Source organism: Hippopotamus amphibius, chromosome 3 (genome assembly GCF_030028045.1).
Source record: "Hippopotamus amphibius kiboko isolate mHipAmp2 chromosome 3, mHipAmp2.hap2, whole genome shotgun sequence".
NCBI lineage: Eukaryota > Metazoa > Chordata > Mammalia > Artiodactyla > Hippopotamidae > Hippopotamus > Hippopotamus amphibius.
This window is the reverse complement of record NC_080188.1, coordinates 144,246,129-144,263,764: the sequence shown is the minus strand read 5'-3', so window position 1 is coordinate 144,263,764 and position 17,636 is coordinate 144,246,129. Positions and strand designations below refer to the sequence as shown.

Sequence of the window (17,636 nt, the reverse complement as noted above, 5' to 3'; positions counted from 1 at the left end):
CCTCCTGGGAGATTTCCTTGTGATGCTTATCTTTTCTCATTTTCTGCCTCTGTTTCTTTGTTCTGTATTCTTGATGATATTTTTAACCATACATTCTAGACCAGCATTGTCCAGTAGAAATATGTTACCTATATTTAATTAGAATTTTTCTAGTAGCCATACTAGCAAAAGTAAAAAGAAACAGGTGAGATTAATTTTAATAACTTATTATAACTGAAATATTATCATTTCCAAATGAAATAAGTATAGAAATTAAGATATTTTACATTCTATTTTTCACACCGAGTCTTCCAAGTCAGTATGTATTTTTTACTCTTATAGCATGTTTCTATTCAGGCTGCCTACGGTATGAGCTTAAGAGCCATATGCAGCTCATGGCCACCTAATTGGTCAGCACAGTAGTTGATCTTCTGTAATTTAATTTTATTCTCCAAGAGCCTTTGGGGGGGGGGGGCAATTATTCCTTTCTTCAAAACAGCCTGTTCTAAATTCATGATTATATCTTAAGTCTCTCATTTTCTCCTCCTTTGTTTGAATTATCTCCTTCCTATAGAGTGGTATTGTTTGCCTTATTGGTTTTACCCAAACATCTGGTAATCTTTAGTGCTCTCTTTATTTCTAAAAAAAGAATTAGTCTGAATGACATCAGTACGGGGCTTGGGTTTCCTCTTCCATCATGGGATTTGGGTGTCTACAGACAGCCTTCTTCCCTGACCGAGGGCTGCCAGAGGGGTCTGTGCAAGTGGCCACACCGACAGACTGACAGACTTTCCTTTGGGGTTCAAGAGTGAGGAGCAGACAGGCCTCATCCCCGCAAAGCTGAGCTACCTCTAGTTCTACCAGACACCCTAACTCGTCTGAGGCAGCTTGTGCAGTTACAGAGGACAGTCTTCTGTGGTAAATGCCATTCCATCCATCGAGCTGAGGTTGGGGAGCAGAGGCATGACTGGTGCATTTTCTTCAGACAGTGTGCGTGTTTATTGATCAGCTTGATTATGGTTGCATTGCCCATTCTCATTCCCTCTACCTGCTGGTCTCAAGTTAGGTCTTTCCCAGATTCTTCTTATGTCTGCTTCAGCCATTCTAAGTGTGTGTTCTGAACTCTGGATGCCTCCAGTCTTCAGTCCGGTTATGTTCTGGCCTAAGTGTTTTGTTCCAAGTGCTTGTACGTTAGGGTGAGGAGTGGTGGACAAAAAGCTTCACCCTGATCAGAGAATAGAGTGAACGTGACACAGTGTCGTAGGAGATGGTAAGTGCTATGGGAAAAAACAGAGCTGAGTAAGGGGAGTCTGTGTTGCAGAGGGCAAGGGGAAGTGGTTGTAACTTCAGACGGGTTGGTCAGAGTAGATCTTATCGAGGTGAAAGGAAGGAGTTAGCCAGGTGGATAAATGGGTAAGTGCATTACAGCAGAGAGAGCAGTCCGTGCAAAGCCTTAAGGCAGGATTGTGCTCATGTGTACAGGGAGGAACAGGGAGGCACTGAGGCTGGAGCAGAGAGAACAGAAGCAGAAAAGGAGAGTAGTGGAGGAGTCGTGTCATGTGGGACCTTGCAGGTGATTATTAAGAATTTAGCTTTTATTCTGAGAGAAATGAGGACACATTGGATGATTTTGATAGGAATGACCTGGCTTAACATTTTAACAGAATTAGTCTGGCTGCTCTGTTGAGACGAGACTATAAAGAAACACAAATGAAAGCAGGTACAGGGTTGTGATAGCACCCCAGCAGGAAAACTAGTTAAGAGGCTATTGCGGTAAACTAGGCAGGAAATAATGGTGGCTTCCCCAGGCAATGGAAGCCGCAAGAAGGCAGAGTCTTACATTTCCTGGTGGATTGTACGTGTGGTGTTTAACGTATGCTAGTGGGAAGGATGGAATTACCATTAACTGAGACTGTGAGTAGCAGGTTTTGTTGGGAGAGTTCAGATGAGTTTTGAAGGTTTTTAAGCTGAAATGCCAATTGGACTTTCAAGTAGAGATGTTGAATCTAGGTAGCTGGATGTACTAGCACATGGGAACTGGGAAAGAATTCTAGACATGTAACTGCTCCCTACCCTTTTTGTCTTTCAGAAATTTGATGATAAATTTGGTCTACTAAAAACCACTCCGCTCAATTTTCTACTTTGTAATGGGTTTATTTTATTTTATTTTATTTTTTAGCTTTTTTAAAAAATTTATTCGTAATGGGTTTATTTATACACATTTTTATTATTTTTCTGGAATTCCAGTAGAATCTCTTGGGGGTGGGGGGGAGGAGTTTGACTACTCACATGTACCAACTTGAATAACAAGAGTCCAGGCACTCATATCACTTCCCTGCTCGCATTCCTGGTGGCCAGCTCTCCTTACATCCAGTTTAATTCTTTGGCCTGACACTTAGGAGCCCACCCCATGTATCGCTTTCCTCTCTTATGACTGTCTGTGCACCATACTCGGTTTTTCCCTCTGTGCTTCTCTGTGTCGCATTTACCTCTTCTGTCCTGCCTTCTCATCCTTCCTGACTTGTCATTTTGTGTAGACTCTTCTCCAGGTATATTAATGGTTTTCTTTTCTGAACTCCTATAACTTAACCACACGCTCTTTTATATTTTATTGTTTGTTGTTTACGTATGAGTCTTACCTCCACAGTGAACATTATAGGCTACTTGAGAGTAGGGACCTGAATAAAGTTTTGAATAAAAAGTCAAGAAGTTTGTGATACTAAATTCATTTATATGTAGGTGTTGGGGCATAAGAGGCAGCAAATAGGAGTTCATAAGGTTGTTGGGACCATTAAATCAGACAGTCGTCTCATGCTGCCTGAGCTTTTCTGCCGTGCTCTTTGGGAGACAGTGGGAGGCATTCCTGAGGAGATGCTCTTTGAACTGTGCCTTGAAGAGGACGTGAACTAGGAGTTTCCAGTCATAGAATGGAAGAGCATTTCAGGTAGAAAGAGTCTGTGTGTAAGAGCCAAGGGCATGCAGACCACCTGTGTGACATGAGTAGTGCCGCTCTTCCCCCCTTCAGGACTGATGGCACTGGTAAACTAGTAGGTAAACAGCCTTTATGCCATGCTAAGACACTGCTTTTTAATATTCTTTCCCTGTCTGTGGTGTAATAAAAATGCATCTTGCTTTTTAAAACTTTAGTATTTTCAAGTTATAAGAAAAGTATATGCCATTTTCCTTTGACCTACATGCCAAACAATCTATTTTTGCCTGTGGTTGAAAGATACTTGGGGAAAAGGTACTACAAAGCCCAAAAATATCTGCTAAATATTACATAGACACTGAGTGCTGGTCTTAACTTCATATCAGCCAGCAGCTGTGCATGGCTGGATCTCATTTTGTAGGTTAGAAAACACAGTGGTAGAGGGATGTACAGCACACTCTAGTGAGAAGTTTGGTTCCCAACAGAAATTATATTTTCAAAATTTATTTTGGGTAGTTACTTATTTAAAAATAAAGTTTCTTGTGCTTGATTTTATTTTTAGAGGCATGATAAAATACCCTTGGGACAACTTTTATTTCATAAGTTGAGTAACTTTATCCTGTTACTTTGGCTATTTAACTGGCTCTTTCTACGCCATTACTAGAAAATGTGGTAGAAGAGAATGTTAATTTGCATCATAATATTCACCTGCAGTATTTTAGTAGTTATCTTTTCAGTATCAAGTTCATATTATAATAAATGGTGTTACATTTCTGCTACTACTTTTAGATAAGCTGATAGTGGATATCAGTAATTGATTTTTTAAATATTATTTATTTATTTATTATTGGCTGTGTTGGTCTTTGTTGCTGCATGCGTGCTTTTTCTCCATTTGTGGGGAGCGGGGGCTACTCTTCGTTGAGGTGCGTGGGCTTCTCATTGTGGTGGCTTCTCTTGTTGCAGAGCACAGGTTTTAGATGGGCTTCAGTAATTGCAGCACATGGGCTCAGTAGTTCTGGTGCACGGGCTTAGTTGCTCCGTGGCATATGGGATCTTCCTGGACCAGGGCTCGAACCCATGTCCCCTGCATTGGCAGGCAGATTCTTAACCACTGCACCACCAGGGAAGTCCCTCAGTAATTGATTTTTGAAGACTGGTAAATGATTCGTATTTGGTGAGCTAATGATAATGAATGGAGTAGGAGGAAAATGATGTAGTGTGCTCCTTGGGTATACGTGTGCATAACACACTTGATAGGATTTTTGCTCAGAACCATAAATTATAAATGGATTATTTTAATCAATAGCTAAAAATTCTTATTCTTCAAGTTATTTTTCTTGGCTTCTGACTGTAGTTACAAAAAGGAAATGAGTTACTTAAAGGTTTAACAACATATTTAGAATCTGATTTTGTTTGGAAGGGTCCACTGCACTTTGAGGAACATCAGTTGCACTTTAGGGACGTAAGTTATACAATGTGAAGACAAGAAATGGCCGTCTACTTTCTGGTTTCTGAAATTTTGTTGATGGAGTGGTATTATGGATTGAACAGTGTCTCCCAAGAAACATATATCCTGGGACTTCCCTGGCAGGCCAGTGGTTAAGACTCTGCGCTCCCAACGCAGGGTGCATGGGTTCGATCCCTGGTCGGGAAACTAAGATCCCTCATGCCACATGGTGTGGCCAAAAAAAAAAAAGAAAAGAAAAATAAAAGAAAAACAAAAGAAAGAAAGACATTCTAATCTCCACTACCTCAAAATGTAACCTTTTGGAACTAGAGTTGTTAGTTAAAATGTGGTCATACTGGAGTAAGATGGACCCCCTTTATCCAACATGACTGATGTCCTTATAAGAAGGGGAGAAAGTCACAGAAGCAAGATGGCCATGTGAAGACACAGAGAGAACACCATGTAAAGATGGAGGCAGAGATTATAGTGATGCTTCTACAAGCCAAGGAATGCCAAGAATTACCAACCTTCCTGAGAAGGAAGAGCAAAAAACATGCAACAGAGTCTTCCTTAGAACCCTTAGAAGGGATCAACCCTGCCAACACCTTGATTTCAGACTTGTCACCTCCCATACTGAGAGAATAAATTTCTGTTGTTTTAAGCCACCTAGTGTGTGGTTCTTTATTACAGCAACCATAAAAAACTAATACAGGTGGTAACTAGCTTAGTAGACCAGCAAAAGCTAAACTAAGCCAGGACAGAGACAAGAAGGGGTGAGTTGCTGTGGTGCCTCCCAATGGCACGCCATTTCATAATGCTACACATAGGAGGGTTAGTTAAGTCTTTACAAGGAGGGTTTAGATACCCAGATTTTCCTCACAACACCTTAATAGGAGACTAGAGATTTCTTCTCTTCTAGAGATGCTGTAGACCAGTGCTGCTCAATGGAAATATAATGCAAACTACATGTCATTTTAACGTCTTCTAATGCCCACATTTTTGAAAATTTTAAGGAAACAAGTGAGATTAATTTTATTAGTATATTTAATTCTATACATCTAAAATATTATTTCGGTAGGTAATTGGTACAAAATTTTGGAGATATTTTACACTCCATTTTTTTTTCTTTTTTTGTACTGGATATGAAAAATCTTGTATGTGTTCCAAAATCTGGTCTTTTTATATTAAGAGCATATCCCAATTCAGACCAGGAGCATTTTAAGTGCTCAATTGCCACATACAGCTAGTAGCTACCATTTTGAACAGCATAGCAGTCTGGGTTAGGAGTCAGCAAACTATAGCTCATTGGCCAAGTCCAGCCCTATAGCCTGTTTTTGCATAGCTGAGATCTAAGGGTGGCTCATAGATTTTTGCGAGTTGTTTTTTTAAAAAGAAAGAGAAAAGAATGTGGAGAGAGATACTCTCTGGCCCTTTTCAGAAGGTTGCCAACTCCAGGTGAAACCTGAGGTATAGGAGGCACGGCTGTGAAGGTGTGGGTGTGAGGCCATACTGATGAAGGATGAGTGAAAGTCAGCCAGCTCAGCCTCTTCCCCTTGCTCAGCTCCCAGTCATTGGAAGCCAGACCTGTAGAACTCAGGTAAGGAACTTGAAGAGTCCTCCTCAGGAAACTTGGCTAGGCCAAGAGAAAAGACGAAGATGTTGACACCCAAGGTCCCTCCCAATGAAGCTTATTTATTTAAGGGCTTCTGATCAGCTTTAGTACCACTTATAAACATGAATGGACAGCCAAGGATCATCATACCTTTAAGGACAACTTTTATAACATGAAGACAGATCAAAACAAACAAAAAATTGAAATTGAAGGAAATAGATGTAATAACAGAGAATAGAAGAAAAAAATCTAAAAAATAGTATAATAGCCTCAGAGAACTAAGAATATATTCCATTCATAAAGCAAACATTTGTAGTTATTTTAAAAGAATCAGAGTGTAAGAAAATGTACTTAGAAGTTTTTTTTAAAAACATTAATTTTAATAATAGGTTTGAGAAATAAGGTTGAGGAAATTGCCCTGAAAATAGCTGTAAAAGAGATAATATATGAGAAAATAAAATAAAAGAAGATCAGATTAGCAGGTCCAACATCTAAATATTAGGAATTTTAGGGGGACAAAACAAAAATGTGAGGAAATGGAATCTGCAGATAAATAAGAAAATTTCCCACAACTCAGTGACTTGATTGTGGTCAGAGTTGCTGACTTTTTCTGAAAAGGGCCAGATGGTAGAGGTCTTAGACTTTGTGGGCCACGAGGGCTCTGTGGCATTTGTTCAGCTCTTCCTTTGTAGCTTTGCCAGAGACAACATGGAAATGATGGGTGTGGTGCCAGATTTGGGCCATAGACTATAGTTTGCCAGGTCCCCTGGTCTAGATTGAAAAGATTCACCAAGTGTCTGGCCCAATAAGTAGGAAAATCATAAAAAGATCTACCACCAAGGCATATCACTGGAATTTTAGAATATAAGAATAGAAGATTTTGAAAGTGGGGGGAGCTTCAAATTCCTGAGAAGTTATTTTCAATCTAAACTTCCTCCTCTGTACAGTTTCCTAGGAAGCTACTGGAAGATGTATTTCATGAAAATGAGAGAGTAAACCAAGAATGATGAAACCTTGGGAAGAGCCAGGAAACAAGGAATCCAACGTAGGAAAGAGATAAGGGAATTCCCAGCTTAACAAAGATGAAAGCAAAACTTAGGGACCCAGCAGGTCTGAAAGTTATAAAGGGGGGGAATAATAACCCCAGCACAGAAGCAGGGAGCTGGAGTGATGAAAGTGTATAGCCTACAATTAACCTTCAGAGGCAGGATGGACCAAGTTTCTGGGGAAAAGAAAAACAATAAGCAACCAAAAAATAGATCACCTGATATATTTGACCCTGTTGAGAGGGTTTACAGTTCTGATGGAGAGTTTGGGGTAGGTATAGAGAAGAAGAATCAAATGTAAAAGGTAGCCATTTTTAACACCAGGCTTAAGAAAGGAGTTGTTTTGGAAAGTAAATATTGTCAGCCATGAGTAGGTTAGATGGATGCTGATGTATCCAGAGTGCTGTCATGGTTTTACTGGGAGAATGAAGAAGGAAAGATTTTAGGGGGTTAGAGGCAGTAGGAATTAAATCATTTGTGTAGTATGAAGTCAGTAGATTACTTCTAAATCTGAAGCACTAAGAAGCATTAGTTTAAACAGATTAATGTGTTTAGTTAGAAACATGAGATAAATATCAAAGTATTGAAAGCGATTGCTTCTGGGGAGAGAAATCAGAAGCGGTAAGGGTTGAGAAGAGGATTAGTGTTTTGTTATAACTTTGTAACACTTTTTGACCTTTTAAGCTATGTATGTATTTTACAAGTTTAATTTTTAAATTTTAATGAGGGTAAAATTGAGTTGATAAAACGAATGCGTACTTCAGATGTTAAATCTTATTGGTCCGGTACTTTTGCTATAGTAACATGATGATAGTATAGTTTAATTTTCTATTCATATGTTGTGTATCATTTGTTAATATCAGTTTTTGGTTCCTACTCATATTATGAATTTGGCTTCCTTGGCTGACTGATGAAAAAACATATTCTGAGAAACATGAGTCAGTCTTGTGTCAGTCTCAGCATAGAACTTAATTTAGTTAATATCTATAAATAGTTTGCAAATCACCACTACTACTACCTGAAAGTTATAAAAGGGGAATAATAACCCCAGCACAGAAGCAGAAAGCTGGAACAATGAGAGTGTACAGCTCTCCTCCCATTAGCCTTCAGAGGCAAGATGGACCGAGAGTGGACCGCCTTCTCTGGTAAGTATTGTCCCTTGTCTCAGGAGCTTTGTAATATTAAACTTAATTATCTTGTTTGATTTTATCCATTTTTTGTTTGTTTACTGATAGAGAAGTGAAATGCCCACATTTTATTTATGCAGTTTTATTTTCTGACAAATGTCAGTAGCATTAGTGTTATTAAATGTTATCAGCCTGGAACATTTTTTCTAATATGCCTTCCTACCTCATTATATCAAAATTTAAATCACTTTTCATTTACCTAGCACTGTTTTTTTTGTTATACTTAAGACTGGATGAAATGTGTCTTAAAATTTTATTATATAGATTTTGCTTGTTTTGAGAAAAATAAGTCTTTGAGTTAACATAAACTAAATGTGTTCAAATATATTAAAAAGCTATTAATTTTATTATTGGCTCGTGCTTTGTGCATCTCTTTACACTTGGGGATAGCTTTTTGGGTGAGAAATCGAATAGATATTTTGGTGGGAAGAATTTTTCCTGATTTTTTTAAATGCTCTTGGTGGCTATGATATTAGTCATTTCCACTATAGTTTTTTCTGAAAAAATATATTTTCTCAGAAGCTTTCAAATTAATGTAAAAAGCATGTCCTAACTTAAAAATTAGTCTTCCAGAATTTTTTCCATAATTCAGAATTAAGGCCCTTGTACTTTAAAAAAATCTTGAGAAGAAAACAGTCATTTGTAGACAGAACTCCAGGAAGAAGAGTCATGTCCATTTCCAGTTTGTGAGTTGGCAGTGGTATTTCTAAGAAAAGCAGAGTTTATAAATTTGGAAACTGTCCCCCTAAAAAGATATACAAATGTCTTGCTTTAGAAGTTAAAACATGAAAGTCAGAAGATTTATATATCCCATCCAGTTTAGGTGGGAATTATTCATTCCACTACAAATTTGTAAGCCTGAGATCTTCTGTTTGATACACAACTTTGGGAACTATGTTTAGATGTGCTCCTTTTCAGTGAACAGGCTAAAAATTAGATAGATACTTTGAACATTTTCCTTTCTTGCATCTTTCTTACTTTCAAATCAAGAAAATGCAATCAGCAGACTCTCCTGCTTTATGAACTGCCTACTTCAATCATCTATCAATGAACTTTCGAGATCTCTGGCATTGTGCTCTTTTCCTACATCAGTAGATACTCTTTTTCTTTTATAGACTGAAAACCGAGAATAGTGTGACATGTGGAAGAATCTTTTTAAGTCAGAACACCCTAGTCGTAAATGCCAAAATTTAATAATTATTTCAGATTCATTTTACTCGTACCTGGCCTTCTACCTGTGCTTGTGTTAAAAGCTTTATATGGTCTAGAGAAGCCGCCATTAACTTGGGGGTAAAAAAAACTAAGAACTTAGATAAGAAATGAAATGTAGTCTTAGAATACTATGTGGTTCAGCTGTGAACAATGCTTACACTATCATATTAGTTATGTAAATTCTGAATATTGATTTAACCAGAAATCAGTATTCTTCCATGACTATATTGGGAAAAGTCTATGTGTGGTGAGGGAGTTAGAGATATCTTCTTATAAATTAGACATGTATAAAGTTAAAATAAAAGAATTGACATACCTAAAGAAACAGCCAACAGAGTCCATAGTAAGTATCTCTGATATGTTGGAAACTGGGGTGGAAAGGTTGGATCAAAGGACTGTTATTTTTTTCTTAAAAACTATGTGCTTGTATTGTTTTGATAAAATAAAATGAAAGAGTTGGCACAGGAAAGTAACAGGACCTAATAAATTGGATTTTTTAATCATAGATCTTGGTGCAGCTATATTAAAGTTAAGTACTTTCCCTTAGCTTCTGTTTTCAAATATATTCTAATTAGAATAATATGGGTGTATCTTTTGCCTTTTTGACCCAATAGATTGCTTAGAGTATTATGTTTAATACGTTCTTATTTTTTGATGTATGTTGTATATTTCAAACATGATATAAGGCCTAGCTGAGTTTATTCATTAGATGCAGGTTATTAAAAAATAATGTTTGTCTAGTTTATTATTAAAAACATTCTTCTGAATACACCTAATTTCTTGCCCTCGTCCCTACAGTGATATTGTTATCCCTCAGAAGCTTTGGCAGCTAGTAATTTGTCAAATAGTATTAATAGAATGAAATCAGTACTCTACCCTAAAAATCAGATTTTATTATTTGTCAGTATTTTAAGCAACTACTTCTCATAATCAGCACTACCATAGGTGTCTTCTGTTTTTCTCTTGCACTTATTAAGTATTATGATCTGTCCAGAGAGAAGCTTTGTGTTTTTGTGACAGGAGTGGGATTGGGCTTTTCCTCTTGTTTTATAGTCAGTTAAGGAAACATGAAGGGGAGAGATTTCTGGAAAGATCTTATTGGTTTATTGATATTGTTGGGAGGAACAAAGGATAGCATACACATTCTGTCATGTAGCTCTGCCTCCAGTCAGAACCCAATCAGTTTATTAGCTAGTCCAGGGAAAGTCTCAGTTTGACATTTCCAAATAATTATTACTATAGCTCACATTTATTGAGTGTTCACATGTTCCAGGTACTTGTTAAAGAGCTTTCATGGTATTATCTCATTTACTCTTCCTCACAGTGCTATGAAATATTTTATGTTTAAGATGTAACTTTCTTTTTCTAATCTTAAGGCGAGTTAATTTTTATAGCAAGATAAGTTTAAGTCCAGGTGGATACTTGGAGACATTTTCTTGCTCTGTTACATTATGTATGGAAGGTAAAAAGCAAACTGTAGGCTTCTGCGGATTTTAATATAATCACAAAGAAATTTTTGTAGTCATCATTTGAAGTCCTACAGTTAAAGAAATTTTTAATTGAATTGAATAAATACTGTGACTTTCTGTGCTTTCTTAGATAAGAAGATAAAAACAGTGTAAATGTTTTTCTAGTTGATCTTCAAATTTAATGAAACATTAATAGGACTGAGAGCATAGGTCTTAGGGACAGGGTAAATTTAACAAAGTGATTCTAAAATTTACCCTAGAAAGAGTTAAATATTTGAGAATCATCTAGAAAAACTCAAAAAGAAGAGTAATAAGGATGGCTGCACCCTACTAAATATTAAAGTATACATTGGATATCAAAGCATCAAGATACTGGTGCTGTGCCAAACAGTATGCCCCAAAACATTCTGGAAGTTCAGTAACAGTCAGTGCATGTGAAGGTGGCATCTTAAGTTAAGGCTGTAAACTGTTCAGTGAAAGGTGCTATGATGTAGGTTACTATTTCACATCATACCCAAGATGAATTTCATATGAACTAAGGATTTTATTTTAAAAAGTAAAAGTATGAAAAGAAAGTGTTAGTAATTATATAATCTTGTTGTGGGACAGGACTGCCTAAGGAGGATATCAAAAGCAGATTACATAAAGGAATAATTTACTAGATTTTCTACATAAAATTAAATGCCATATTACAAAACAAAATTTTAAAAATCAAAGACATAAAAACTTATAATAAAAGTTTATGCAGGACTTCCCTGGTAGAGCAGTGATGAAGAATCTGCCTGCCAGTGCAGGGGACACGGGTTCGAGCCCTGGTCCAGGAAGATCCTACTTGCCATGGAGCAACTAAGCCTGTGTGCCACGACTACTGAGCCTGCGCTCTAGAGCCTGTGAGCCACAACTGCTGAGCCCGAGTGCTACAACTATTGAAGCCTACATGCCTAGAGTCTGTGCTCTGAAACAAGAGAAGCCACCACAGTGAGGAGTCTGCACACCGCAACGAAGAGTAGCACCCCTCCTTGCCGCAACTAGAGAAATCCTGTGTGCAGCAACAAAGACCCAACACAGCCAAAAAATAAATAAATAAATTTATTTTTTAAAAAAAGTTAATGCATGTGACCAACAGGGGTAACAAAGGATTATTATCTTTAATATAGAAAAGAACTCTTTCAAATGAATATGGAATACTAACTGTCCTAAGAGAAAACTGATCAAAGAACATGTACAGTCAATGCTAATAAAAAGATCAGCAAACAAATGGGAAAGTACTTAACCTCAGAAGTAATTAAATAAGTGAAAATTTTTATATGACATCAGTCATATTAGCAAAGATTTAAAAAACGATGATGGTGTTCAGTGTTAGGGGAAAAGAAAGTGAGCGTTCTCATATACTTATTGGGCTGCTGGGGAGTGTTAATTGGTACCACGATTCCTGAAGACAATTTTGAACCTTGTATCAGAGATCTTGATATTTATATATTTTCATCTAGCAAATTTGTGCATGGGTGGTGTTCTTTAAGAAGCAGTTAGAAAATGGTTTAAAAACACATAAATGTTTATTGCAGTATTAGTAATAGTATTAGGCTAACATATTGTACCATAGGAGACTGCTTAAACTATGGGCACCTAAACAATGAAATACTACGCAGTCAAGAAAAGGAAAGGTGTGAAACTGTACTTAATGCCTTAGAATACCTTTTACAATATATCAAGTGGGAGAGAAGAAAACAGATTTCAGAGTGGTAGGGAAATTTTCCAGTTTATTTGGTTTTTAAAGTCTATATTTTTACATGAGGAAAAGTCTGGAAGTATGAATGCCAAAATGTTAATTATACTGACCTCTGTATAGGAGACTTAATATGACTTAAAGTTTCTTTTCTTCTTAAAGTCTTTTTTTTTCCCATTCACTGAACTTTTATTGAACTGTTGCTGTGACTAGCCATTGTATTTTCTAATATGATAAAGTGTCATTTGTACATTGAAAATTTGATGTTGTTTTGGGAAGATAATTACAATTTGGAAATATTTTCATTAAATGATTGAAATAATGTCTTGGTTATTAAAGTGGTATGTTCAGTTATTCATTTATTTGAAACACTTTATTCATGAAAAGTACAGAATAAAGTGAGGCATTAGTGTCATGTGCTGAAGCAGCCCCAAGTGATCCTCATAAGAGAAATTCTTTTCATTTATATGAAACATAAGCCATCTCTATCTAACGTAGTCTTCACGTGGAAGGAGAGATGTTGATTGCATGGTCTACATCACTTTGTTACTTAAGGCAGATAAAGGGTTCTCATAGGTTCATTGTGAAAGGAATGTGTTTTTAATGATGGGTAGCCACAGTTGTGTATTTTTAATTTCTTAATTTCAGGCAACTACAAGAACAGCAACGACAAAAGGAGCTGGAGCGGGAAAGGCTGGAGAGAGAAAGAATGGAAAGGGAGAGATTGGAGAGGGAGAGGCTAGAAAGGGAAAGGCTGGAGAGGGAGCGACTGGAACAGGAGCAGCTGGAGAGAGAGAGACAAGAAAGGGACCGTCAGGATCGCCTGGAGCGGGAGAGGCAAGAGCGGGAGAGGCTGGAGAGACTGGACCGGGAGAGGCAAGAACGAGAGCGGCAGGAGCAGCTAGAAAGGGAGCAGCTGGAGTGGGAGCGAGAGCGGAGAACATCAAGTGCCGGTAAGAAGTTTACAGATTGTTCCGTGTTCCTGATGGCTGAGCTTGAATGGCAGATGGCGTTTTGTGTATTTGTATATTAGAAAGAATATTTCACACTTGAGATGCTTGGGATGAAGCAGTACGATTTGAAATTAGGAAAAATATACGATTGCTATTTTAACATTTTCTTTTTATTTCTCTCTGTATTGCTTTTATTGCTTGGAGACTTAAAGAAAGCTCTTGGAAATTTTTTTTTCTGGCATTCTAATTTTTCTAACTTCCTGTAAGTTGCCTATAAAGTGTAAGTTTTTATGGGAAATTTTTTATATTAGATGAATTTGGAATATTTCCCTTTTGAGATTGCTTAAATTGTCTTGAATTCCATAGCATTCCAGAAATTTGCTTGATTGTATTCTAAAGTTTTTGAAGGAGGAATTAAAAACAGTAGGTTAAAAATCCTCTCTAAAGCTGACTAGTAATTTAAATATATTCTAGTATTGTTGAAAATTAGTGTAAATTACTAAATGTGATTGAATTTTATTGAAAGACATAAGGGTAAAGAAATGCCTAAAATTGAGGTATTTTGACATTCATTAAAATGAACATTTATTATAGGATTTAAGAATTTTTTTATCCTGTATGGTCTGTATCTAAAGTCTCATTGTGCATGGATTAAATATTGGTTGATTTGTTTGTTGTTTGAGTTAATTCATTTGTTTTTGATTGCCTAGTTATTTTCTGGAGTTATAGCCAACAAAACAAAACTTTTCAACAAATAAGCATTGAATTTGGGGGTTTCTAGCCCTTTATGATAAACTTCTTTGCCAGTTTCTCTGTTTATTATTTTAAAAAAACAACTAAACTTATTCTTTGTGGTCTTATTCATGTAATATTAATGTCCTTTTAGTGGATGAAATAATGAAAATTAAGACTACTATCTTTTTGTTGTAAAGAATAAGCTAATCAATTTAATTTATCAATCTACTTGTTAGATTAAAAGAAAACGTATCTTCTTTTGGATCTCAAAATGTATTTATTTATAAGTTAAGACATTCTTGGGTGAAATTAGTTATTTGCACGTGTGCTTAATTCTCTGGTACTAACTGTAGTCTACATTTGTACATTTTGTCTGAATGCTGGTTTTGTGGCTTTACTAGCTCCCTTTTTCTCTCTCCTTTTTTATCCTGTCTTTCGCCGCTGCTTTCCACCTCTGTCCAGCTCCATCCTCCGACAGCTCCCTGTATAACGCTCCACTTCCTGAGTATGCCAGTTGCCAGCCTCCTTCAGCACCTCCTCCATCATATGCTAAAGTCATCTCAGCTCCAGTGTCAGAGGCCACTCCTGATTATGCTGTAGTGACCGCTTTGCCACCTACTTCCACACCCCCCACACCACCACTTCGACACTCCGCGACACGTTTTGCAACATCTCTAGGTTCAGCCTTCCACCCTGTCCTTCCCCACTATGCTACAGTTCCTCGTCCTCTGAACAAAAACTCTCGACCTTCTTCTCCTGTGAACACACCCTCTCCTCAGCCTCCAGCTACGAAGCCCTGTGCCTGGTCTACTTCCAACTTTTCGCCCCTCCCTCCATCTCCTCCAGTAATGATTAGCAGCCCCCCAGGCAAAGCTACTGGTCCAAGGCCTGTCCTCCCCGTTTGTGTTTCTTCTCCTGTGCCCCAAATGCCTCCATCACCAACAGCACCCAATGGGCTGCTTGACTCTGTCATATATTCAGTGTCTCCGCCGCCTACCTCAGGGCCAGCAGCGCCGCCGCCGCCGCCGCCTCCACTGCCTTCCCTCGCACCACTCTCACACTGTGGATCTCAAGCTTCTCCTCCTCCAAGCACCCCTATTGCCTCAACTCCCTCATCCAAGCCTAGTGTTCTCCCTTCTCCCTCTGCAGCTGCCCCTGCCTCTGTGGAGACTCCTCTAAACTCTGTGCTGGGAGACTCCTCTGCTTCTGAGCCAGGCTTGCAGGCAGCCTCTCAGCCGGCCGAGACTCCAGCCCAACAGGGTAAGGCTTCCGTTATTGCAACTAACAACTAATCACTTGGACATGTTACACATCAGACACCAGCTTTAAGTGCCTAGAAGAATCGAGAGGATGGTTTTGAAAAAGTCAAAGGTGGGGTTTTCTTCCCATTGGATTAATTGCCTTTGGAGGATCAATATGAAGAATTTCCATATTGAGCTAGATTTGGATAGCTTCTGCAGTGTCATAGTTGGAGGTGGTTTTCAGTATTTAAGAGCTTCCATACATTTCTTTTTAATTTTCACTAGGAAAACATTACTTGACACGTTAATCCACACAATAAATGTATAATCAAGCTTGTCTTCCTTTAATTTCTGGGAAGCATAGAGATTATATTTAGTGCCCAACTATAGTCATTAGATGTATCATCCAGGAGTCTCCTCTGGGATAGTTCTGATCTCAGACCCTGTTTCGTTTTGGCCTGTACGTGTTGGTCATCTCATACTGGACTTCCGGGGTTGGCTGCCACCCTAAACCCTGGGGAGCAGCCTGACTTTGCACAAAGGGAGGAGAGGATGGCAGGCTTAATGTGTGCCCCAAAGGGTTCCGTGGTCCAAAATTCCAAGAAGTAGCAGGCTGAAGGGATAGTTGGGAGAGAATAGCCTCCTCTGCGCTTATCCACCCACTCTCCATGCCCAAACTTTGCTGTCACAGTGACAGGGGAGGGAGGATGTAATCTTCTAAGCACGGGTTATTTGCAAGTAGAGAAGGACCTGGTTCTAGAAGTAAAAAGAGTTTCATCTCTCTTTACATATTGGATTTAAATGTGGAATATTTTTGAGATATTGAAGCCTGGGACCCGCACTTTTTTCATGTTCTCAATTTAGCCCCTTTGGAAAGCAAGTAACTATATGCTTTTACTGTTATGGAATTTATTGTCTCAACTCTTAAGGTTTACCCAGATTATTTGGGGTCTGTTATTTCAAATAGCACTAATTGCCATCCTATACATTCATTTGTCTTTTCCGGGATGCTACCTCCGTCACACATTTTATAAGCATTTATTTTGTTTATTTACCAAAACCCTATGAACAAAAAATCTAGATGATCTATTAGGAAGTTCTATTAATAAAGCTCTAACATTAAAGTAAGTAGTAATACACTTTGGCCTCAAATTTTAGCATCTTTTTAATACTGATTTGGACTTTATAAACATGATAAATTGAACTCATGTTGTAATAAAGTTTGAGTCAATTTAATTTAGCATAGCATACTACAATGCCTTTCCTCCTGAGATAGTGTCACTTAGCTCTATTGTTGATGGTCTTAACATTTCTTTCTCTCAGGCATTGTCTTGGGACCACCTGCACCTCCACCCCCTCCTCCACTCCCACCAGGTCCTGCCCAGGCATCGGCAGCACTCCCTCCTCCCCCAGGACCCCCTCCCCCCCCTCCACTTCCGTCCTCAGGGCCTCCGCCTCCGCCTCCTCCACCACCTCTTCCTAATCAAGTACCCCCTCCTCCCCCCCCACCTCCCGCTCCTCCGCTCCCTGCATCTGGATTTTTTTCGGGATCCATGTCTGAAGATAATCGCCCTTTAACTGGACTTGCAGCTGCGATTGCTGGAGCAAAACTTAGGAAAGTGTCACGGGTAAATGCATTTCCTAATTAATTGTATTTTTTATGTATGTCTTATTCTGTGTGTCTAAAATATTGAATTTATTGTATTTTACTTTCATGAACCCTATGTTGTTAACTTCATTGACTGAAAAAATTTGAAATAACTTACACTTCAGAAAAGTTGCAAGAGTATTATAGAGTTTCTGTAAATTTCATCACTCAGATTCACCACTTAACATTTTACCAAATTTGATTTATTATTCTTTGTGTGTGTTTCCTTCTGCATAAACTTTCTCTTTTTCTTTTTGTCTGAATTGAGAATAAATCAGAGACACCTTGCCCCTATTTCCCTAAATACTAAAGTGTGAATTTTATAAGAACAAGGAAATTCACCTACATGACCATAGTATAATTATCAAAATCAGGAAACTTAATTGATACAATAGTATAATATATAGATCTATTTATAACTTTTATCTATTGTCCAATATTCTTTTATGGCA

General features: G+C 37.9%; 1 protein-coding gene across 10 annotated transcripts in view; it reads left to right on the top strand.

Annotated features, from left to right (window-relative positions):
- Window positions 1-17,636, top strand: part of ENAH (ENAH actin regulator) — a 146,871-nt gene that overhangs the window by 111,106 nt on the left and 18,129 nt on the right. For 4 of the 10 annotated variants that reach the window (XM_057726211.1, XM_057726212.1, XM_057726209.1 and 1 more), the window contains 3 exons: window positions 13,256-13,560; window positions 14,758-15,555; window positions 16,860-17,164. In XM_057726211.1, the coding sequence (XP_057582194.1) occupies window positions 13,256-13,560; window positions 14,758-15,555; window positions 16,860-17,164 (1,408 nt within the window). The remainder of the gene's footprint in view (window positions 1-13,255; window positions 13,561-14,757; window positions 15,556-16,859; window positions 17,165-17,636) is intronic. The other 6 variants (XM_057726214.1, XM_057726213.1, XM_057726216.1 and 3 more) reach the window with 4 other exon arrangements.